Source organism: Oncorhynchus tshawytscha, linkage group LG10 (assembly GCF_018296145.1).
Source record: "Oncorhynchus tshawytscha isolate Ot180627B linkage group LG10, Otsh_v2.0, whole genome shotgun sequence".
NCBI lineage: Eukaryota > Metazoa > Chordata > Actinopteri > Salmoniformes > Salmonidae > Oncorhynchus > Oncorhynchus tshawytscha.
In genome coordinates, this window is record NC_056438.1 from 45741448 (window position 1) to 45766437 (window position 24990).

The 24990-nt window shown below is 42.8% G+C and overlaps 1 protein-coding gene and 1 pseudogene across 1 annotated transcript; one reads left to right on the plus strand and one right to left on the minus strand.

The window, feature by feature from the left end:
* Positions 1-878: 878 nt before the first annotated feature.
* LOC112261083 lies at positions 879-2990 on the plus strand (annotated as a pseudogene).
* Positions 2991-8430: 5440 nt separating this feature from the next.
* LOC112260286 (artemin-like) lies at positions 8431-24520 on the minus strand. Its single transcript, XM_024435275.2, has 4 exons — positions 24243-24520; positions 10489-10580; positions 10075-10273; positions 8431-9901 (listed from the first exon to the last, which is right to left on the minus strand). The coding sequence occupies exons 1-4, from the start codon at positions 24331-24333 to the stop codon at positions 9405-9407; spliced, it is 879 nt and encodes a 292-aa protein (XP_024291043.1). The 5' UTR covers positions 24334-24520; the 3' UTR covers positions 8431-9404.
* Positions 24521-24990: the final 470 nt, after the last annotated feature.

A 24990-nucleotide genomic window follows, 5' to 3' on the forward strand; every position in this document is an offset into this window, starting at 1 on the left:
TTTTGTATCACAGCACAATGATAAAACTGGTGGGGACAAAAATGCAATTTCAGAATGTGGGGGGGTCATGTCCCCAGTGAAATTTGCAACCCTGCCCCAATGTATGATCTATAAAAGCATAGGTGTGGCTCAGATCACCTGGGCTGTGTTGCTGAGCTATACACTGAGTAGACAGACTATGTCCGGGTTTCTTTTATGTTGCTTTTGTTGTGTTTTCTTGTAGAGATACTGCATGGTGGGAAGGGAATGTTTCTTAGAAGTTGAAGCTAACCAGCTATTTTGTTTCAGTTTTGATTTAAGAATGATGAATTATTCCTTCAATGACAATGGCTTGAACATTTCAGAACTACCCCAACCGCTCTGTGTAGACTATGTCTGCTGTTGAATAAAGACGAGTTTAAAACAAACGGTTGAACATTCCAAGGATAGACTTATTTTCCAAGGATAGACGTTTGGCACAAATATCATTTCTATGTGTTGAAGTCATGCAGGGTCCATTATTGAACCTAGAAGAATGGTACTATCAGGCTATATCACATCCGGCAGTGATTGGGAGTCCCATAGGGCAGCACACAATTTGCCCAGCGTCTTATGGGTTTGGCCGGGGTAGGGGTTCGTTGTAAATAAGAATTAGTTCATAACATTCACTTGTCTTGATAAATAAACGTTCAACTTAAAAAGAAATGTAGGCTACACCTCGTGTGCCTGACGTCACATTATTGACATCAATGGGTGTGTGCGAGCGAACAGTGGCTTAAATACCAGCAGCAGCGTCAGGAGCCGTCGTAGATACTACCCAAACCAAACCACACTGTTATGGAAACTGTTTGAGCTTGCTGGTAGGACGAAAACAAAGCCCAGCAACATATGTTCTGTGGTATCGTAGGCTACACTTTATTTTATGTTCTCTTGTAAAGATACTGCATGGTGGGAAAGTGAATGTTTCTTAGAAGTTGAAGCTATCAAGCTATTTTGTTTCAGTTTTAATTTAAGAATGATGAATTATTCCGTCAATGACAATGGCTCGAAAATTTCAGAACTCCTCCAACCGCTCTGTGTCACCTACAACCACAGCACTTTCCCACCTCTGCGACTGGAATCCAAATCCCTGGTCACTTCAGCCACTATGTTCGCCGTTGGAGTCCTGGGGAACCTCATTGCCATTGTTGTGTTGTGCATCTCAAAGAAAGAGCAGAAGGAGACCACTTTCTATACGCTGGTTGTTGGAATGGCTATCACGGACCTGTTGGGCACCTGTTTCACCAGCCCGGTGGTTATCGCCACCTACATAGTCCAGAGATGGCTCGGCGGAGAACTACTGTGCGATTTATTCTCCTTCTCTATGCTCTTTTTCGGCTCGGCTGGAATGTCCATCCTGTGCGCCATGGCAGTTGAACGATACTTGGCTATAAACTACGCATACTTTTACTCTCAATATATTGACCGGACAATGGCGCGTTTCGCGCTCATGGGCATCTACCTGGCCAACATTGTGTTGTGCATCATGCCCAGCTTTGGGTTCGGGAAGCACATGCGCCACTTTCCGGGCACTTGGTGTTTCTTGGACTGGAGGGCGACGGACCCCCTCGCCGCCTCGTATTCGTTTCTTTACGGTGGGTTCATGTTGCTGTTGATTGCGGTGACAGTTCTGTGCAACTTCGCAGTGTGTCTGTCACTTGTGAGGATGAGCCAGAAGACGCGGATAGTGAGAGCGAAAGTGTCCGCGCACGGTGGCTCACTGCGCGGGTTCCTGCCCTCTGTCACCAGCCTGTCCGCGGCTGAGATCCAAATGTTCTGGCTGCTAATATTTATGACCATCGTTTTCCTGGTGTGCTCCATTCCTTTAGTGGTAAGTAAAAAGGCATCTATGGACATTTTATTTAAGCTATTGTGCATGCCATAGGCATGTGTTTCAAATATGGACAAAGCTATGCAACACAGACATACATTAATATTACTGAAAAATGGTTTGCTTTATCCACATATACTATTTTTATATATTCTCTCAATCTGACAGGTGCGCATCTTTGTAAACCAGCTGTATGGTCCTGCCTACATCTGTGCTGGAGTGAAACCGGATTACCGGAGTGATCTGATGGCCATCCGCTTTGCCTCTTTCAACCCCATTCTGGACCCCTGGGTCTACATCCTCTGTCGGAAGAACCTGTTTTTTAAGGGCTGTGAGAGGATGAAGAATTCAGTTGGAAAAGTCAAGGCGGGGCCCGGGCCTAATTTAGTCTGTCTTGGCACTGGCAGTCAACATTCACACCTGTCATTTGAATGCACTAACGAGACCAGTTATGTGTCATTATACACAACCAACTACAGAAATGAATTCGAGAACCAGGTTAGCACCAATAGTAAATCGTTTACAGACTTTACCATGCGACAAGCCTGGGACTTTGACACAGCGCGGGATAACTTCCATCCGTTTAGTGTCGACCAAGCTGCCGTGCTCAGCTTCCAGGCGGAACTTGCTGTGGTGTCCAAACCGGCCATGATTGCGTGAATGCTCGGAGGCAGTAAAGCGCTTCCGGCGAAGTGCGCACCAGCAGGTCTCCATAGGCATGTTAGTAAAGTGGACATAGTCACCTGTACCTTCAGCACACCTAGCTCCTGTCATACGGAGGAGTGCCTCTGAGCAACTGCAGGACTGTGGTATCCTCTACAAAACATGAATGTTTTCACATTGACTTTAACAGCAAATATCTGAGATGCTGACAGCCAGACAGACACTGGTCATTTTCCCCAGCAAACGGGGCATTCTAAGGACGTCCAGGGGACCAAGACACACCCTTTAGACGTTCTGGGGATGTCATTTTTGTTTGCAGGGACCTTGATGTAGCCTACATGTGACAAAGACTGGGCTTCTGCACACAGAGGAGATTTTACCAAATGGACCCATTTGGAAATTTTAAGATGCAGTTTTAAAATGTGTATTATTAATTTGTATTATTATCATGCCAAATGGGTACAATAGGCACCTACTTGCCTTCACGACAGACATCTCTTTATACTTTTTGAATTCAATGAATTTAAGAATGTCATTTTTACACATTGGTCCCATTTTATAGGATCTTCTTGATATATTCAGATGTCAGTCTTTGAGTGATACAAATATATTTTTTTTCCGTCAAAGGATGCTCCCAAGTTACAACTGAATGCAGCAGACAGTAATGCACTCGCTCACACGGACAGCGTCATTGCGTTTGTGTACATCAGAAGCACATTCATCTCCAGTGGAATACTGCACTTGCCTTGCAGCATTGGGTTGCATAGGCAGTTGCAATGCATTCTGTATACTGTGTGGTGCACACATTGGATATATTCAACGGTATTCAACGATATATTCAAACTGTATGCGTAGACTTGACATAAATAGTAGCAAAAGGTGTTTGTTGAAATTCTCTTGTACACATATCCAGTAAAAAAAATTAACTGCAGAATATATTTCCCAGCATTGATGCAATGACACTGTCAGTCTAATTGCAATGTTAATTAAGTAATTGGAAGTGCTGGTTCTTTCTGTGCCATACCAGCGTTGCATGCAGGGAATAGTAACTGAATGTACCAACATGTCAAACTTCGTTTTTTACTGTTGAATGTTTTTGATGACTTAACTGTGAGTGGTGATCAACTTTCCTATTTGAATGTGTTTTAAATCTATCGGAAAATTAATTGTGATCTCGTGAAAAAATGGTGTCATTAGTATTGTGCGTTTTTGAATTAATGGATAATTAATGCATCTGAACAGTACAACTTGTTACCTCAAGAATGCTTAACTAAATGCAGTTAATGAGTCGTGAGTGAATGACATAATAAGCATATTACGGAAAGCGCACATATTAAGCTGATCAAGCTCAAACAGAATGAGACCCGGCAACAGTTACGAGTCATTGTGATGTGAAGAGGCTTGGCATCAAGTTTTGCGGTCTAATCTATAAAATGAAGCACAGGCCATTTTATGTATTTGTTGAGGTCTTATTTGTTTGTCTTTTTCTGAAAACAAAAGCAATGAACAGTTGTGTTGCGAGATCATCAACCTGATAATGGTTCACAGACTTCGAACTTTGATGAACATTCCTATGGATTTTTGAGGTGAAAACGTGTGATGCCTTCTTGAGATTAATAGTGTGATCTGAACACCTTTCAGGTTGCTGTATTTCTGTATCCAACCTGTAGGGGGCACTACGACACAAGGGAAACTACCGGTGAAACCACTCTAACTGAACAGGACTGTCAAATCAAAGTTTATTTGTCACGTGCGTCGAATACAACAGGTGTAGACCTTACAGTGAAATGCTTACTTACAGGCTCTAACCAATAGTGCGAAAAATGGTTTGTGTGTGTGTGTGTGTGTGTGTGTGTGTGTGTGTGTGTGTGTGTGTGTGTGTGTGTGTGTGTGTGTGTGTGTGTGTGTGTGTGTGTGTGTGTGTGTGTGTGTGTGTGTGTGTGTGAACTGTTAAATGTGTTCTTGACACACTCAAACACGTGCACCTGGCACATACTACCATACCTCGTTCAAAGCCACTTCATTCTTTCGTCTTGCCCATTCATCCTCTGAATGATACACATACTGCACACAATCCATGTCTCAATTATTTCAATGATTAAAAATCCTTCTTCAACATGTCTCCTGTTATTCATCTACACTGATTGAAGTGGATTTAACAAGTGACATCAATTAGGGATCATAGCTTTCACCTGGATGTACGTGGTCTGTCGATGTCATGGAAAGAGCGGGTGTTGTTAATGTTTTGTACATTTGGTGTATACTCAGAATCCACGACGGCAGATTGTTGAAGATAATTACAGTAATTTATGACAAATAAAATAAATACACAATTTCTAAAGCATTTGATGACATCTGCTCTGTGCCACCATTCTATGGGAGTTTAGTCACCCTCTAAAGTCTGTCAGGGTAAATACATCCAAAAAAACACTTTCAACATAGGCCAGGCCCTGTTGTTAACTCATATCCCAGCGACAATGCCTTGCATTACGCCTAGGAAGAAAACATGTTTAGTTAAAATGATTCATTTTGTGTACGGTTTCCTAGAAATAAATATGGCTCAACTTACCCCTTTTGCTCAACTTACCCCACTCTCCCCTACTGTTCAGAAGTGTCTTTCTGAGTGTCTTTTCACCAGGCAGGCCAGAACTTCATCCCACCAAAAAAAGCCTTACAGTGCCTTTGCAAAGTATTCAGACCCCTTGATTTTATTCCCGCATTTTGTTACGTTACTGTCTTATTCTAAAATGAATTAAATAAAATTAATTCCTCAGCAATCTACACAAAATACCCAATAACGACAAAGCTAAAATAAACAGGTTTTTAGATTTTTTTCCAAAATGTGTTAAGAATAAAAATAAGAAATACCATAAGTATTCAGACCCTTTGCTATGAGATTCAAAATTGAGCTCAGGTGCCTCCTGTTTCCATTGATCATCCTTGAGATGTTTCTACAACCTGATTGGAATCCACCTGTGGTAAAGTCAATTGATTGGACATGATTTGGAAAGGCACACACCTGTTTATATACGGTCCCACAGTTGACAGTGCATGTCAGAGCAAAAACCAAGCCATGAGGTCGAATGTATTGTCTGTAGAGCGCCGAGACAGGAATGTGTGGAGGCACAGATCTGGGGAAGGGTACCAAAACATTTCTGCAGCATTGAAAGTGCCCAAGAACACAATGGCTCCATCATTCTTAATTGGAAGACGTTTGGAACCAACAAGCCTCTTTCTAGAGCTGGTCGCCCAGCCAAACTGAGCAATCGGGGGAGAAGGGCCTTGGTCAGGGAGGATGACCAAGAAACCGATGGTCTTTGGTAGCATTGCCTTTAAATTGTTTAACTTGGGTCAAACGTTTCAGGTAGCCTTCCACAAGCTTCCCACAATAAGTTAGGTGAATTTTGGCCCATTTCTCCTGACAGAGCTGGTGTAACTGAGTCAGGTTTGTAGGCCTCCTTGCTCACTCTGACAGAGCTCTAGACTTCCTCTGTGGAGATGGGAGAACCTTCCAGAAGCAGAGTGGTAGAGTGACTAGACGGAAGCTACTCCTCAGTAAAAGGCACATGACAGCCCGCTTGGAGTTTGCCAAGAGGCATCTAGACTCTCAGACCATGAGAAACAAGATTATCTGGTCTGATGAAACCAAGATTGAACTCTTTGGCTTGAATGGCAAGCGTCTCGTCTGGAGGAAACCTGACACCATCGTGCTGTGGGGATGTTTTTCAGCGTCAAAGAATTTCTAAAAACCTGTTTTTTGCTTTGTCATTATGGGGTACTGTGTATAGATTGATGAGGGGGGGGGAAATGTATAATACATTTTAGAATAAGGCTGTAACCTAACAAAATGTGGAAAAAGTCATGGGTCTGAATACTTTCCGAATGCCCTGTATATTTCAGGCAGTATTTTCAAACAGCTCTTACACTTGAAGGACATTATCCTCATTTTTAAAATTTCACAGTGTCATTCCAACCTCATAGTGTGTAAATACACACTGAGTGTACAAAACGATGAGCACACCTTCCTAAATTGTGCCATTAATGCACATGATGGTACAAACGCATCTCAAAAAAGTGGATTAATTTGTGTGTCATAAATTACAGTAATCACCTGTCATCATGGATTCTGAGTGTGTACAGTTGAAGTCGGAAGTTTACATACACCTTAGCCAAATACATTTAAACTCAGTTTTTCACAATTCCTGACATTTAATCCTCTTTCAAAATCCCTGTTTTAGGTCAGTTAGGATCACCACTTTATTTTAAGAATGTGAAATGTCAGAATAATAGTAGAGAGAATGATTTATTTCAGTTTATAATTCTTTCATCACATTCCCAGTGGGTCAGAAGTTTACATACACTCAATTAGTATTTGGTAGCATTGCCTTTTAATTGTTTAACTTGGGTCAAACTTTTCGGGTATCCTTCCACAAGCTTCCCACAATAAGTTAGGTGAATTTTGGCCCATTCCTCCTGACAGAGCTGGTGTAACTGAGTCAGGTTTGTAGGCCTCCTTGCTCGCACACGCTTTTTCAGTTCTGACCACAAATTTTCTATAGGATTGAAATCAGAGCTTTGTGATGGCCACTCCAATACCTTGACTTTGTTGTCCTTAAGCCATTTTGCCACAACTTTGTAAGTATGCTTGGGGTCATTGTCCATTTGGAAGACCCATGTATGAGAATGCCAAGAGTGTGCAAAGCTGTCATCAAGACAAGGGTGACTCCTTTGAATAATCTGAAATATAAAATCTATTTTAATTTGTTGAACACTTTTTTGGTTACTACATAATTCCATATGTGTCCTTTCATAGTTTTGATGTCTTCACTATTATTCTACAATGTAGAAAATAGTCAAAATAAAGAAAAACCCTTGAATGAGTAGGTGTGTCCAAACTTTTGACTGGTACTGTACATTTATTTTGTCTTTATATTCAGTGAAAATGGCCAAAATCTATCAGTACCTCAAAAATGTCAACTTTGACTGCATTTACACTTAGTTCCAATATCTCTGCCTCAGAATGCCCGATCCTCACAAGGTAAGGTGCTTATTATTCAGACGTTTCTTTCTTAATTAGAGGTGATCTACACTGTCTGAGAAAAAAAAATGGTTTCCTAAAACCGAAGTTTGGCCAAAATGATGCAAAGTAGGCCTTTCTTTTGTACATGCCTGGCTTAAAGCTCTCTGGTCCAGTGGGGTCTTCTGCAAAGTTTTCCTGGTCCAGTGGGGTCTCCCGCAGTTGTAGACCTCTGAGAGGGTCTACATCATCTGAGAATGGTCCTTAGTGGCGCTACAGACCACAACTGTAGCGGAACACATCTGAATGGTAATATTTTATGTATATTTGCATGGTGTAAAGCATAATAATTGTATGAAAAGTAACTATTAAGGCATGAATTCCATAGTCTAAGTGTATATGTTTGATATACACAATCATTTTCGGATATGTGACCGAAATGTATCATTATTTCCATTATGTCAATTTTCACCAGATTTGACCAAAATCAAGCATGTGTGACAGCCTTTAACAAGCCAATTATTTTTCAAGTACCTTTTACAGTTTGGCTGGTCTACTACCATGGGTACATTTACAATAGTGTTAGGGATGGATTCAATCCGCATTGCAGAGGTATAGCGGAAGATTGTAGCTCTTGAAATGTAAAGACAATGTACCCGTGTTTGCAAAGACTGCATTCATTTTAAACACTACATATGTCGGCTCATTTGGAAACATTTTTACGCGGATCTTCCGCGATACAGATTGAATCCAGCCCTTAATTTGCAACCATCGCCTCTATTTCAGCATTGATCTGAAAGGTCATATGAGGTCATATATACTCCAGGACTCCACACTTGCAACCAAGCAGAGGTGAAGTGAGGGTAAGGGGTGAATCTTAGAAATAATAAGCAATCCACAGTATATCTAGAAATACTTTATTCCTACGCAGAATAATGTCATTGTTGTACAAAAATAAAGGAAACCATTTCAATAGTAATATTGACTGTAATTGCTCTGAAATACTGAAACAACAATGAAAAAACGAAACTAAGCTTGTAACCTTGTTAGGTTTTCAGCCACAAGACTATTTCCTTCCTTTGCGTGAAATGAGACATACTGCATGTTGAGTTCCTTGCCCACTTGTTCTGATCTTTTTGATGTTTCAAAACCCCCATTAAATCAAACACAATTCAAAGTCTAAGGATCCAGCAACACAAACCCCCCGGGATATGTGATCATGACAATAAATATAAATCTACAGTCCATAAAAACGACCTCATATGAAATGACAATAAATAAATAACTTATCTGTAATAAATATGTTGACTATAATGCAGTAATGCAAAGAGATGCATGGCATCCGTTTCGTACAATTCAAGAGAACATTGAAAAAATGAAGTTACGGAAAATCCCTGTTTTGAGCCTGTCTACTTGTGGTCAAATGCAATGAGATATGGTCCTCTTTTTGACCTTTGAGTCAATATTTTAATCAGTACTCCAGGTCAGTCTCATACATATCCCAACTGCTGTGAATATTAAGATCCTACCATTGTGTGGTCACCATCTTGTTAAAAACTGTTCCCAGAGACTGTCTTGCCATTCGGTCATGACAGTCTCTCATTGCAACCGAATCCACTTTATCCTCAACAGAAAATGTACAACAGGAAGAGGCGTGGCCTCACTCCACCATCATAGACACTCTACAGAATCTCCATCCTGCTTTGTACTGGGGACCAGCCCTTGTTGCATATGTTTCGGAGCGACTACTTCTGCCCTCGCAGAACCTCTCCCTAGACCCAAACACAACGGCGAGCCACCATCTGTATATAATCAGGCAGGCGTGAGTGACAGACAGTTGCCACCCTGCCCTATTCATCCTCTTGGCTGGCTCCCTCAGCCCATACACATGCAGCTGGCCGCCGACAGTGACTGGATGGTCTGCCACGTGGTGTGGGCGTCCATGAAGGACACTGGCTCGTAGCGGTCAGGCCGGCAGCAGGGGTGGGCACTGACCCGCCGGGAGGTCCTCCGCGGCAGGGACCCGTTCTCCATCAGGGACCATAGAGCCAGGTCGTAGTTGGTCCTGGACGACTGGCAGGAGCCCACGCAAAACTTGAAGAGGATGATCTCGTCTGAGTCGAAGCCCAGGCCCAAGTCCCGCACCCGCATCTCTCGTTTCTCCACCCTGCAGTCTGGGCTGCTCTGCTGGGGCTGCCTGCCCTTTCCCTTTCCTTTGCCCTTTCTGTCCCTCTCTTTCTCTTTCTTCCTCCTCTTCTTCTTTTTCTTGGCCAATCCTGTTGGTTCGGCGTCTGAGGGGTCAGAGTTGCGGGGAGAACGGCCCACCCACCGGCCACTGGGGTGGTCATCCTCTTCGTCCATCACAGAGGGGTCTGAAAGAGAGAGAGCCAGAGAGAGCGAGAGAGAGAAGATCAGTGGCTTGTACTCTGTGATTGTATTGCACACCCTTCTTTTACTATTCCCTATTCATGGAGAACATCATGCTGGATTAACAAGTGATGTAGAAAACAGAGATCTAAAAAGCACTTCCTGGTTCCACTCTTACCGGAGAGGCCATGCCAGGGGGAGTACGGGTCACTCTCCCCCTCTTGTTGCTCATCCACCTCAGGTAGAGTGTCTGGGAGCTGCCTCTCCCACATCCCTCCCACCCATCCCAAAGCCTGGACAGAGTCTGCCCCCAAACCAGTGCCCATACGGGCCCCCTCCACCAGGGGCAGCAAAGAGACCACCACCCACAGCACCACCTACAAAAGCGGACAGTAGTTAATGGGAGATGGTCCACAGTTCAGAGAAACAACACAGCCAACAGTATGACAACTATAATAAGGAGGATGATGATGAGATGATGTTGGAGAGGATGAGATGTTTTTGATAGGTGATGATAATAGTGGTGATTACGAAGATGATGATAATGATAGTAAAGATAATAAGTCACCAATAAGCAGAACGAGTCACTCACCTTCCAGTTACTCAGGTGGTAAGGGGCGCCTGCTGACGGCATTGCGGTAACCCCGGGTCTGTCTCTCCTCCTCGTCCTCCATCTTGTTCCACCTGGAGGGAAAGCAGAACAAGGCCTAACTCTGTCAATTGTCCCAATCTCAAGAACGCACTCTGAAAAGAATAACATAAACTAACTGCACAACATGATGTGGCCTGCGATAACGTATCCATATTAACCAATACTGTACAAAAACACCCTTTCAACCCTTAAACAACCCGACGTGTCACATCAATCATGTCCTCAATGCGAAGGATATGTTTATTGTTACGGAGGTAAAAAGGCTAGTGTTTGCTGCCGGGTAGTGCGGCTAGTGTCGGCTTGTCTGTACATACAGCCACACAACAGCTCCTGTCCAGCGACAAAGGCTACCTTCAGTCAGATACCTGTCAAAGACATTCTTTAATTAGGAGGAGGTAGGGCTGGTTCTGTAGAAGGGGCACCGGGGGAAACCACAGAGATGAGGAGGTGGTGATAAGGGGTGCGAGCATCACAGATGTTTACATACGAGGTGTACAGTGTGACCGGGTTAGCTGTATGTCAATGGCAGCACCACATGCCCCACTCAAGGGTTTTTCCTGTAAAGAACCCTAAAAAGGCTCAAACACAACATTTGACTGGGGTTTAGAACATTCGCTAAAAGGTTCCTGGTTCGATCACCAGTTTCGGCAACAAATTTGAGATTAATGGTAAAGGTAAACAAACAAGTAAATAGAGCTAACAGAGCAGATCAGATTCACAGATAGCGTAGCGGTTCATGAGCATTGGACCAGTTACTGAAAGGTTGCTGGTTCAAGTCCCTGAGCCGACTAGGTATACAATTGGTTAATGTGCCCTTGAGCAAGGCATTTAACCCTAATTTCTCCTGTAAGTCGCTCTGGATAAGCCTCTGCTAAATGACTAAAATATTGAAAACCAATGGGCGTTTGCTCCACTTAATTTGTTAACACAGTGAAGCACCTGCTGCTAGAACAGTGGAGCGTTAATTTAATCAATTGGGCTCAGAAACGCAACAGAAACAAATGATTCTCTCTCTCTCCAAAGAGATGAGTTGCCATTTATTTGTCGTGGACTCATCTAGGAATACAAGAACTAAAAGCACACAGAATTGCACCAGAGATTAGGCATGGATTCAGCACCCTGCACTACTCTCATTGAGCAGCTGGGGGCTTAGCTGTCTACATCCTGCTACTGGTCCTGTCTCTCAGCTCTCCATACGTATCCCAGCTGACGTGCCATGTAAGTAACACCTTAGGATACGTGCATACATGGAGGGATTGACTAGAAACAACACCGGTTCTCAAGAGATGTCTTCTGGAAATGTTAAAGCCCATACGATGAACTCAGTCAAACTTGGTTGGTTTCGACATCAACCGATGTTATGGCGAAATGAAATTCAGCTCACCAAACAAATTGACACAACACACGGGGATGGCACAGCAGATTCTGTAAAAACGAGCATAGGCCTATATAAGATACATCAACAGTCATCTATCATCTACCAGAGAGGCGCGACAGCCTGGTAGCTGAACCAGAGCGGGACGTGAAGGTCCACGGTAAGGTATGTAAACTCTGCTGCTCTTCAATGTTTCTAAATACAGCCCTCGGGTTGCGTCCCAAATGGCACCCTATTCCCTTTATAGTGCGCTCCTGTAGGCCGGGGCCCATAGGACTCTGGTCAAAAGAAGTGCACTACATGGAGGACAATCATCGTGATGCTATCTTTACTCAGGATGATGGAGGACTGGGGAGATTACAGTGCAAAGGTTACGATAGGATCTGTGCTTGCATCACTGGCTATGCTGCCGAAGATTACAGAAGCTTGACTATATCAATATAGTTACTGAGAAATAATAGGTCAAATCAGGCCCAGGGAGAAAGCAGACAATCTCTTACACAATGGAACCTGAAAAGCAGAGATAAATGTGTGTGTGTGTGTGTGTGTGTGTGTGTGTGTGTGTGTGCGTGCGCACCCGCATGTGTGTGTCGGAGGAGAGAGACCGAGAGAGACTGCAATCTAAAACCAGGCAGCAAACTCGCCAACTCCCTCTCCCCTAACCTGATTTAAAAACTGGCCATTAAGAGAGAGAGGTTAAAGGGGATTTTTCAACAGATCCCCTCTCGGTCCCTTGAGAGGCCTTGTACTGAGTCCTTAATTCCACAGCTGGGAGCGTTTAGCCTCCTTTAGCCCTGTACGCTGGGTGTCTATGTGGGCCTGTCTGGCCGGCTCACTTCACCCCACCACTCTGGAGCTGTTTACAGTCCAATACCTCCAGCCCCTCAGGGTAGAAGGTGGAGGTGGGCTGCTGAGTCCTGAAGACCTCCAGAGCTTCGGAGCCTCTGTGTGTGTGTGTGTGTGTGTGTGTGTGTGTGTGTGTGTGTGTGTGTGTGTGTGTGTGTGTGTGTGTGTGTGTGTGTGTGTGTGTGTGTGAGAGAGAGTTGTGTGTGAATGTATGTTTGTGTGATGTGCCTCAAGGGATTTGGTATGGTCTGCAGCCTGTTCATCTGCAAATGTGCAATAGGAGAGTCGATTGGTTGTCACCTTATATTTGTGTTGTTGGTACAGTGCCCACCTATTACTTCTACAGGTCATTGAATTGTACCTTAGCTCTGAGTAAGGATACATTTGCCCTGATATAGAGGGAATAATGTAAGCTCTCCTTCTTAAAACAGTTTTATTAAACAATCAATAATGACATGTTAATTGATATTTGCTCAGGGCTTGTGCCCAAAACTAATATATGGACGAATGACATTGATTGAACATAAACGTGTTTCACATTATCATCACCGAGTTGGGTAGCTAGCTATACGTTTAAAGTGGCTTCTTTGTTGTGTTACAGCCTGAATTTAAAATGAGTAGCTGGAATGTCTTGAGTCAATAGGTATTCAACCCCTTTCTCATGACAAGCCAAAATAAGTTCAGGAGTAAAAATGTGCTTAACAAATCACATAATAAGTTGTATGGACTCACTGTGTGTGAAATAATAGTGTTTAACATGAATTTTAAACAAAGTATCAACCATAAATACCAGGGAGGTTTTCCAACGCCTCACAAAGGGCACCTATTGGTAGATGGGTAGAAAAAGGAAGCTGAAATTGAATATCCCTTTGAGCATGGTGATGTTATTAATTACACTTTGGATGGTGTATCAATACACCCAGTCACTACAAAGATACAGGTGTCCTTCCTAACTCAGTTGCCGGAGAGGAAGGAAACCGCTCAGGGATTTCATCATGAGGTAAATGGAAACTTTAAAACAGTTACAGAGTTTAATGGCTGTGATAGGAGAAAACTGAGGATGGATCAACAGCACTATAGTTAATCCACAATACTAACCTAATTGACAGAGTGAAAATAAGAAAGCTTGTACACTATAAGAAATATTCCGAAATATGCATCCTGTTTGTAACAAGACACTAAAGTAATACAGCAAATAATGTGGCAAAGTAATTCACTTTGTGTCCTGAACACAAAGTGTTATGTTTGGGGCAAATCCAATACAACACATAACTAAGTACCACTCTCCATATTTTCAAGCATAGTGGTGGCTGCATCATGTTATAGTCATGCTTGTAATCATTAAGACTGGGGCGTTTTTCAGGACAAACAATAAACTGAATGGAGCTAAGCGTAGGCAAAATCCTAGAGGAAAACTTTGTTCAGCCTGCTTTCCAACAGACACTGGGAGACAAATCCACCTTTCAGCATGACAATAACCTAAAACACCAGGCAAAAAATGCACTGGAATTGCTTACCAAGATGACATTGAATGTTCCTGCCTGGCGTAGTTACAGTTTTGACTTAAATCTACTTGAACATCTATGGCAAGACCTGAAAATGGTTGTCTAGCAACGATCAACAACCAATTTGACAGTGCTGAAAATAATAGCTGTCAAATGTTGCACAATCCAGGTGTGAAGAGCTCATTGAGACTTACCCAGAAAGATTTGCAGCTGTAATTGCTGCCAAAGGTGCTTCTACAAAGTATTCACTCAGGACGGTGAATGCTATATAAATGAGATATTTCTGTATTTCATTTTCAATACATTTGTAAAAAAAAATCTAAACACATGTTTTCACTTTGTCAATATGGGGTATTTTGTGAAGATGGGTGAGGGGAAAAAATATTTAATCAATTTTCAATTCAGGCTGTAACACAACAAAATGTGGAATAGGTCAAGAGGTATGAATACTTTCTGAAGGCACTGTACATCATTCTGTATTCTACATGTGTGAAAGCTCTCATAGAAGTGTAGAGCAAGCTAGGCTGGGATTCCCTTCTGTGTTCTGTCTCACTTTAAAGGGGAAGTTGAGGATTTTACGAATGAAAGTTGCACTCCAGTGTCCTTTTCACCTCATTTATCATCTCATTTAGTCAACAAAAGGCACATCTCAATAAGTGGTCCAGGCATCCTCATAACATGGCACAAGTGTGTGTGTGTGTGTGTGTGGGGGGGGCTCTTTTGTTCTCTATAGCCGCTCTTATTCACACAAGCAAGGGGGGAGGCCGGTGACAACGGAGGGCACCAAAACATTTTTTTTTTACTGTTACTTGTGTGTACATTACTGTATCTTTATGTGGGATATTGTTTTTCAACAGGATTTTTTTTTTTAAATAGCTGGAGTGAGTCTTTAATGTTAGATGGTTCCTTACCCTGAAAGTAGTCTGTGGGCCAGGAGAAACTATAAATCATCACTTCCATTGATTTTAGTTAGAGGTGGCTAAAGTTTAAGTTTGTCGCGGCTGCTAGAAAACCGAACCATGGATTACAGTTTCTCCTGGCCAAAAAACATACTTACGAGGTGAGGAACCATCTAACATCAAGTTGTAAAATCTTGAACTTCTCCTTTAACAGCCCACATCCCATCTCTCCAGAACAGAACTCTCTCCTATAATGATGCCCCATTAGAGGTGTTCTATACGCCAGCTCTACCTGTCATAGACAGAGCCCTGCCGGCATGGGGATATGGAAGGGACCTCACTAAATCACCACCGCAATAAAAGACACCTGGGGAGAAAGAGGAGAAGAGGAGATGCAGAGTACTAGCCACAGCCGCCAGGTCCTTGCCTAATCATTACCAGGCACACTTTTATCTGGGGGGTTACACAAACTCCCATATCACCTATGATGATATACTGTACACGGCATACGTGTTCCCTATTCCTTCTGGTTCCTGTGCAAACCTGTTCTGATATGTACAGTTCACGTCCAAATCAGAACAGACAATTTGTACGTCTGGCAGTTTACTACTATGTTTGTTTGCTTTTCAGTTTTTAGACTGTGCTGTTAGCAAACCCACAAACCCCACCCAGTCTTGTACTTGTATGTCCTTACGGTGTTAAAGTGTCGGGTTTGGGTTCGATTCCCCCCCTACTACTCTCGCCACACTGATTGCACCGCTGCACCAGATGTGCCCTTCTAACTGCTGCTAGACTTAGACTGCAGTCAGCAGCGACAGAACCAGAGGGTCTGAATACGCCACATAATCCCCTAATCCCTTCCAGGCTGGAGAGGAGAAGAGGTGATTACTCGTTAGTGCCAGTTTCCACTCTTTAGCCGAGCTGTCACCGGTGGAAAATCCACAGAACGCTGCCAAAATGAGAAACAGAGAGCTGGGGATGTTTGCGGCTCGGAGAAACCCAGTCAGAAGCGGCAATCAGAAGGTGTGGACAACACTTCCCTGGGCAGGCTATCCCTGAAGGAGATGCTAGCTAGAAGTCAGTGCGTTTCTTGCACTGAAGAGTTGCTTGAGAGTCTTCTACTGAAGACAGGGGCAGTCTTGACAGATTCATACATACATGGGGGTTGTGTTTCTCAGGTGTGCCACACAAAGATACTGATACACAACAGAATAGCCGTTACAGATGAAAGACAGGCTAATAAGAGAGTACTGATCTGTGCTTCCGATCATACTAAGAGATCATACAAAAGTGCCTAGTCAAGCTGAATAGGCTCAGCCTGGTCCAAGATCTGTTTGTGCTGTCTTGCCAACTCCTATGGTCAGTGTCATGCCACATTGTCACATTCACTGTCATGCTAGGCATTAACAAGACAGCACAAGCAGATACGGGATTAGGATATACCCGTGCAGGGTCATTGATGAGAGAACAAGGGCCAATATCAGTGTTTTGCTCATAGTGGCTCTGGATAGGAAAGAGGAAGCGGTACAACTGAACCTCAATTAGTCCTTAAGGGTAGACAGAGTAAGCTGGTTGCAATCAGTGGTGCTGGTTAGAAGCAAACAAAGTGGTTGCCTGGTGATAAAACTATAACCTAAGGGCAGAATCCTAACTTGAGATGTGTGCACTTAACTTGGACTTTCTCATAAATCATTTATTTAACCTTTATTTAACTAGGCAAGTCAGTTAAGAACAAATTCTTACTTACAATGACAGCCTAGGAACAGCGGGTTAACTGCCTTGTTCAAGAGCAGAGCAACAGATTTCTACCTTATCAGCTCAGGGATTCAATCTAGCAACCTTTTGGTTACTGGCCCAACACTCTAACCACTAGGCCGCCCTTGATGTCAATGGAAGATCTGTGCGAAAGCTTGGGTTCCGCTTACAGATCTCAAGATAGAATTCAGGTCTAAGTGAGCAGTGATTTACCTCCATGGCCCTAAGGTTAGCATCCTCTCACTGTGGAGGAGAGCTCTAGAAAGGTTCAGAGAAAAACAGGTAATGGTGTTTTTACTGGGGAACCAAGTGTTTGAAGTAGCATGGGTGGATTAGTACCCTCACCCTCATGCCTAAACCCCTGTCCCTCTCAGAGATGCTGTGGAATGGGATATCATACTCTCCAGCCTCTTATTATAAGGAACAGGGTCCAGGGGTGGGCGTTAAAATGTATCCTCCAGAAGACATTAGACATATCACCCCTAACCTTAACCTCAATGGCACTAAGACACTCCCACTGCTCTGATTGGTTCTTTGGTCAGTTTGCTTGGCTCTTTAGAGTACCATAGTATGAGTCTTAATACCCATAAAACCTAGCGGTCAAACCGGGAAATTGTCCCAATCGTTTTTTCCACCACTCATTTTTCTCATAGGGGATTTTAGACACTTAAAATAAGGGCTGTGTTTTGTTTAGGCCTACCCTGACCTGATGTTTCGATAAATGTGTAAATCTCTCTCGGACAAGGTATTTACCCCCCCAAAATGAAATGCTATTTAGCTGCTAATGTGGCTATCATACAGAACTACAAATTCAGTGATGCTCTGTATGAGACTGCCGAATCGAGGCAAAGGTAAACATCTCTGGATTAACAATCTGTTAACTACATTTAGTGATGAATAAATTGGCTAAACTTACTTTAATTTACAATTCTGTGAACTCTCTAGGGCAAATGTTTAATTTACACTAGCAAAGGTGTCAGCGAAAGATGACAAGCAGGAAGGAGCTTGTAGGGATTTGTAGTCTTATATGATGTCTACTTTGATGCTAATTAAATAGAGCCGACCATATTGATAAAAGTCATGTGGTCCGAGAGAGATTTAAATGGTTATCAAAACGTCACGCCAGTGTAAGCCTACACAAAACACAGCCCTTATTTTAAGTGTTTCTAAAATCCCCTATGGGAAAAATGAATGGCGAAAAAACGATTGGAACCATTTCCTTGTTGGGTATTATAACACCTCCACTGTGGGGCTCTATTCTAACTGAAGGAAATGTACTACTGTGGGGTTTTCCATGTGAAAAGCAATGTCTGCCTTTTTTTCTACTAAGTCGGCCACTGGGTCATTGGAATGTTCAATTGATTTGAACTTTGTGCTTTGTGTGAATGGAAACAACTGCCTTCACAGACAGTTTTTCTGGAGATACCTCATCGCAACCAATAATGGACGACAACTTCATATGACCAAGACACTGCATGTAACGGTTCTGCCTTTGTTTCTTGCTAGCACACTCCCTAGTCCCTATAAGATCCCAAATTCCAAGCTGATTAATGCCGTTTAAGAGGGAGTCACAGAAAAAGAACACTTGGGTGAACCTCACCTTAAATGGGAACACATTAAGTTGTGTTATGGCAGCGATAGAGGATAGGATTTCAGATGACAGGTTTTGTGAGCGCTACAATCTGCTGGAGTCACATCAGCAGGAAAGAGTGGGAGAGTGAGAGTGGAGAGTGGGAGAGTGAGAAAGGAGGAAAATGTTGGAGACAATATATGGAGAGATCTACAACAACAAAAAATGAAAAGCAAAAACATAACTGTCCTCAATATGTCGTCATCTCTTTTTAAAACACACAAACACGTTTGTTTTACTATCCTTGTGGGGACCAATGAAATTGATTCTCATTCAAAATCATATTTTCCCTAACCCTAACCCTTAACCTAACCCTGACCTTAACCTTAACCCTAACCCAAAACCTAACCCTTCACCTCAAAACCCTAACCCTTATTGTAACCCCAACCCTAAACTTAGGAACCTGCGAAATGTCCCTAATTATCCGAATTGTCCTTGTTTTACTATCCTTGTGAGGACCCCCCCCAACCCAACCCTACCCCACCAAACCTCCTCTCCCCTTTCCCTCAACATCCCATGTCTCATTTCGTCTAATTAAGTTGAGTGTGGTCCAGACCCAGGGAAAGCTGGCCATTAATGCGTCACTGCATCTGGATGAACAAACGCCCTGCAGAGCGTTTTTTCCGTGTCGCCCGCTTTTCTTGAACCCCAGACGGGCTCTGGTAATGACCTGCTGGCCCGGTAGTTCAAAGGAGCCCTTGACACCATGATGAATGAAGCTGACCCAGCAATTTCGGAAGAATACAGCTTATTGTATCAAAAAAAGTGCTCGCAGCCACAAACACGGCAGTGCAAACACTGCTAGTTAACATTCTTCCCAAATTCAAGAGCAAATTTATAAGAGTGAGATCTTGCGATAAAAACAGGAGTTTTGCTACGTGTTTCATCAGTGTTTTGAACTGTGGTAACTATCGCTTTGTTCTAAATGTAAGTCTGCTTGAAGAGCCAAAGTGCTCGACGACAAATCAGCAATAGACATTAAGTACAATAACACAGGTATAATACTGGTATACTTAGCAGTATGTCCCAACTGAAAGAAAGTAAGACAGAAATGGCGAGCGTTGACAAAAAAAAAGAAATTCCTTTTGGTCAGATCATGCCCCCTTCACTTTACCCCAGAAGATGTATTGTAGCTCAGTGAGTTCGTTAAACAATTCCAGATTGAGGTAGGTTGCCCTGTGGCACTCCAGGTTGCATAACCAATCTCTCTCATTACTTACACACTCTCACAGACAAGGCAAGCCAGACAAACCTTCCCTGTGTAGACTTCTAAATAGAACTCTATTACAGTGGATTTAGTATAGACCTTACAGAAATTCTGAATTCAAAATGGATTAAATTGATTATTTTTCTCACAGATTTACACATAATACTGCATAATGACGAAGTGAAAACATGTTTTTAGAAATATTTGCAAATTAACTATATACACTATATATGCAAAAGTATGTGGACACCCCTTCAAATGAGTGGATATGGCTATCTCAGCCACACCCGTTGCTGACAGGTCCAAAAAAACCGCGCACACAGCCCTGCAATCTCCATAGACCAAAGATTGGCAGTAGAATGGCCTTACTGAAGAGCTCAGTGACTTTCAACATGGCACCGTCATAGGATTCCACCTTTCCAACAAGTCAGTTTGTCAAATTTCTGGCCTGCTAGAGCTGCCCCGGTCAACTGTAAGTGCTGTTATTGTGAAGTGAAGACGTCTAGGCGCAACAACGGCTCAGCCGCAAAGTGGTAGGCCACATAAGCTCACAAAACAGGTCCGCTGAGTGCTGAAGCGGATAAAAATCATCTGTCTTCAGTTGCAACACTCACTACTGAGTTCCAAACAGCCTCTGGAAACAATGTTAGCACAAGAACTGTTCATCAGGAGCTTCATGAAATGGATTTCCATGGCCAAGCAGCCATACACAAGTCTCAGATCACCATGCACAATACCAAGCGTAGGCTGGAGTGGTTCCAATTCATCCCGAAGGTGATCGATGGGGTTGAGGTCAGGGCAAGCCAGGCAAGTTCTTCCACACCTAACTTGACCAAACCATTTCTGTATGGACCTCGCTTTGTGCACCAAGCGTCAGCTGGAGTGATGTAAAGCTTGACGCTGTTAGACTCTGGAGCAGTGGAAATGCGTTCCCTGGAGAGATGAATCATGCTTCATCATTTGGCAGGCTGACGGACTAATCTGGGTTTGGTGGATGCCAGGAGAATGCTACCTGCCCCAATGCATAGTGCCAACTGTAACATTTGGTGGAGGAGGAATAATGGTCTGGGGCTGTTTTTCATGGTTCAGTCTAGGCCTCTTGTTCCAGTGAAGAGAAATCTCAACGCTACAGCATACAATGACATTCTACACGATTCTGTGCTTCCAACTTAGTGGCAACAGTTTGGGGATGGCCTCGCACTGTTTCAGCATGACAATGCCCCCGTGCACAAAGCGAGGTCCATACAGAAATGTTTTGGTCGAGATTGGTGTGGAAGAACTTGACCGGCTTGCAGAGAGCCCTGACCTCAATCCCGTCGATCACCTTTGGGATGAATTGGAACGCCGGGCCTAATTGCTCAACGTCATTTCCCAACCTCACTAATGCTCTTGTGGCTGAATGGACCTCTTCTTGGTATGCAACTGCAGTATAGATTTGGCCATGTGTTTTAGGTTATTGTCCTGCTGAAACATGAATTTATCTCCCAGTGTCCGGTTGGAAAGTTCACTGAACCAGGTTTTCCTCGAGGATTTTGCCTGTGCCTTAGCTCCATTCAGTTTCTTTTTTATCCTGAAAAACTCCCCAGTCCTTAACGATTACAAGCATACTCATAATATGACACAGCCACCACTATGCTTGAAAATATGGAGAGTGGTACTCAGTAATGTGTTGTATTGGATTAGTATTGAGAGTAACTACAATGTTGTTGATCCATCCTCAGTTTTCTCCAATCACAGCCATTAAACTCTGTAATTGGCCTCATGGTGAAACCCCTGAGCAGTTTCCTTCCTATCCGGCAATTGAGGAAGGACGCCTGTATCTTTGTAGTGACTGGGTGTAATTAATAACTTCACCATGCTCAAATGGATACTCAATGCCAGTTTTCTTTATACCCATCTACCAACCCTTCTTTGTGAGGCATTGGAAAACCTCCCTGGTCTTTGTGGTTGAATCTGTGTTTGAAATTCCCTGCTTGACTGAGGGACCTTACAGATAATAGTGTGAGTGGAGTACAGAGATGAGGTAGTCATTCAAAAAATCCATGCTACTTATTATGGGACTTGATAAGGACATTTTACTACTGAACTTATTTAGGCTTGCCATAACAAAAGGGTCAAATACCCAAGATATTTCAGCTTTTAATTGTTAATTAATTTGTTAAAAAATATGAAAAACATAATTCCACTTTGACATTATGGGATATTGTGTGTAGGCCAGTGACCCCCCCCCCAAAAAAAAAATATATATATATATATATATATATATATAAATGTAATACATTTTAAATACAGGCTGTAACATAAGAACATGTGGGAAAAGTCAATGGGTGTGAATACTTTCTGAAGGCCCTGTACATTTTCAAGTGATCTAATATTTGCTTTACCACTAGGGGGAGGGAGTAGAACTTTGATAACACTTGAGTTTAGCAACTTGCAGGTAATAAGAAATATACAACACGTTGATGCATTTAACATTGATATGGAACCATCCGCCTCCCAGAGGCGATACAGACGGATGTTAAGATGCAACAATGAAAGATAAGTGAAGTAGAAATGAGAGCATGTAGTGAAATACACCTCCAGACCCAAAAAACACCCTCTCATTCCCATAAAGTACAAGCTTGTTTAAACAGACCATGCAGGCCACACAGAGGGAGGTTGTAGGAAAAGGGGAAAAAAGAGTGTCCAGTTGATCTGATCCCTAACCGGGCTGCAGACCTCCATGACCTTTGACCCGGGAAAGTGGAACCAGTGGAAGGATCACAGGAGAATGTGAGATACCTCAGGTACCACAGATCTCATGCTCTCTCTCTCTCTCTCTCTCTCTCTCTCTCTCTCTCTCTCTCTCTCTCTCTCTCTCTCTCTCTCTCTCTCTCTCTCTCTCTCTCTCTCTCTCTCTCTCTCTCTCTCTCTCTCTCTCTCTCTCTCTCTCTCTCTCTCACACACTCACACACACACACACACACACACACACACACACACACACACACACACACACACACACACACACACACACACACACAAAATACTACCTGGAAGTGAAATAGCAGAGTAAATGGACAGTCCTAAATCAACTCAAGGGAGCTATTTAGTGCCTCACTTCACACATGCACGCACAAACATTGTTTGCGTATCTAAGTAGAGCTCTTATTATCGAAGGTTGGACAATATCATCTTTCTGCTCTTTTGCTGATTCCGAGTTTGCTTTCTGCAACTCCTTATCAATGCTGGTGGATTGACATCGCCCGTGTTTCATTCTGTGGGAACTTGATTTCCCTACAGACTGCAGAGTAGCTAACAGTATGAGCCACCTTGAGTTTGGAATTCATCTTCAAACGTATACAATTTGACCCAGTTCCCTGACCTCCCCAATCTACACTGTGCTACTGGGATGCTAGAGGTCCAGTAAGTGCCCGACGAAACACTGAGACTAAAGCCACCACTGCATCAGCCTTCCCTTTAGAGGTGAGTATAAAGTCAACTAAGAAAGCAGACTAATACTGTTGGTAGCCTAGCTGTTAGAGCATTGGGCCAGTAACTGAAAGGTCACTGGATCGAATCCCTGAGCTGACAATGTGAAAAATCTGGCGGTGTGGCTGTGAGGAAGGCACTTAATCCTAATTGCTTCTGTAAGTTGCTCTGGATAAGACTGTCTGCTAAATGACCAAAAATGTCTCTAGCACCTGGGAGGCAATGGAGATCAGGGGAAATGGATATGCCTGTATGTGTGAGGTTGTATGCATGCTTTGAGAGGGGGGGTTGGTACACGCTGAACATTAGCACGTGTGTGAACAATGCTTTGATATTCAGATTGCAGCCCACCCTTGGAGAGGGTCACACACTAAGACTTCCTAGCTGCCACTGTTTCCTCAGAGTAAGAGATTACCAGGGAATTGGCACAAGAACAGGTCACGGATAACCTATACTGTAGCCAATCTACATTGGGCAGGTTCAATAAACACACAGAATAAGCTTTTTTTAGGACTGATTTGAATCAGAAAGGTTAGAAAGGCTGTATTATTAATATGACGATAGTGTTCAATCAGTTTACAGAGGCAGAATCAGTTTGTGGCATAACAGATAAACATTTATGACAAAAATACTCCCAATAGGTCTGCATGAAAAAAATCTGGTGACTCAACAAGTCAGGCCAGAACAGGTGGCAGGTGTGATCAAAAAGAGTTTTACATGACAAAAGCAGCTGCTGTGAAAAGAAAGCCTTTGACATCAAACCAGCCATTTAATTGTTGGCATAGCAAACACTAAGAGAAGGGTAATGACTAATGACAGGTAAGGAATGTGGCTTTCATAGCAGCAAATGTACCATAACACGCAAGTAAAGGAATAGGAATTTAATCAATTTGTCAAAAATCAGTTTTAAATGAATTAAATACCTCATGTAGTCTAAATTCATTATTTCCTACTCAAACAAATATATATATATTTTTGTAGAATTCAAAGGAAAATTGTGCGTTACCGATTATCCCATGCGTATAAGTCCAGTCTGAGCGCACGCCGGAGAGGTCAGACCCTTTCCCCCAGCGTGCTCCTGGTCGGCTGTGGAGCATGTCTTGGCGGTGAAAATCCACTCAATGATGTCCTTTAAATGCACATCATTTTCAAGCGTCCAACTTTTCAGGTTATCTCCTCTTTGCCTGAAGTGAACAAAAAAAAAACAATTCAAAGGCTTTGGTTTCAGGAGAGCGCGAAAGGCGCCTCCCTCTATGCGGCCAAGCCTTTCTCTTCTCCTCTCCACCAAAATCCTTTCAGTTTCACCCAGCATAGGAACACAATGTGTATAAATATAATTTTAATTTCGTAAAAAGTTGAATAGTACAGATAAATACGCACATTGCCAAAATATGTATGCTGCACGCTGTCCCTGCAAGGGGCAATTTGAAATTAAAGGCACTGCAAGTACATTTTTGGCAAACTTAAATCTCGTGGGAACATTCCGTTAATTATTTAATGTTGGGCACATCTGTAGAAATGTCAAAGGCTTTATCATTTCAAAGAAACGTTATTAAATGAACACACTTTATTTGCTGTTTGTGAGTGTGTGTGTGAGAGAGAGAGAGAGGGTTCATGTATGTATGATAAATTACAGACTCAGCGTCTTATGTATCATGCATTGTTATTGACAATTATAAACCATTTGTAAACATACAAAGCAATATAACGTGTACATTAAGTTCACCCTTACCTTTAGGACTTGCTCAGTCTTG

Bases quoted from the DNA above. Each gene is read 5' to 3' on its own strand.
- LOC112260286 (XM_024435275.2), bottom strand. From the start codon at position 24,333: ATGCTCCACAGCCGACCAGGAGCACGCTGGGGGAAAGGGTCTGACCTC. The intron at 10,274-10,488 runs GTGAGTGACTCG...CCGCTTTTGTAG, and splicing joins ACCACCTGAGTAACTGGAAG to GTGGTGCTGTGGGTGGTGGT. The intron at 9,902-10,074 runs GTAAGAGTGGAA...TCTCTCTTTCAG, and splicing joins CCCCTGGCATGGCCTCTCCG to ACCCCTCTGTGATGGACGAA.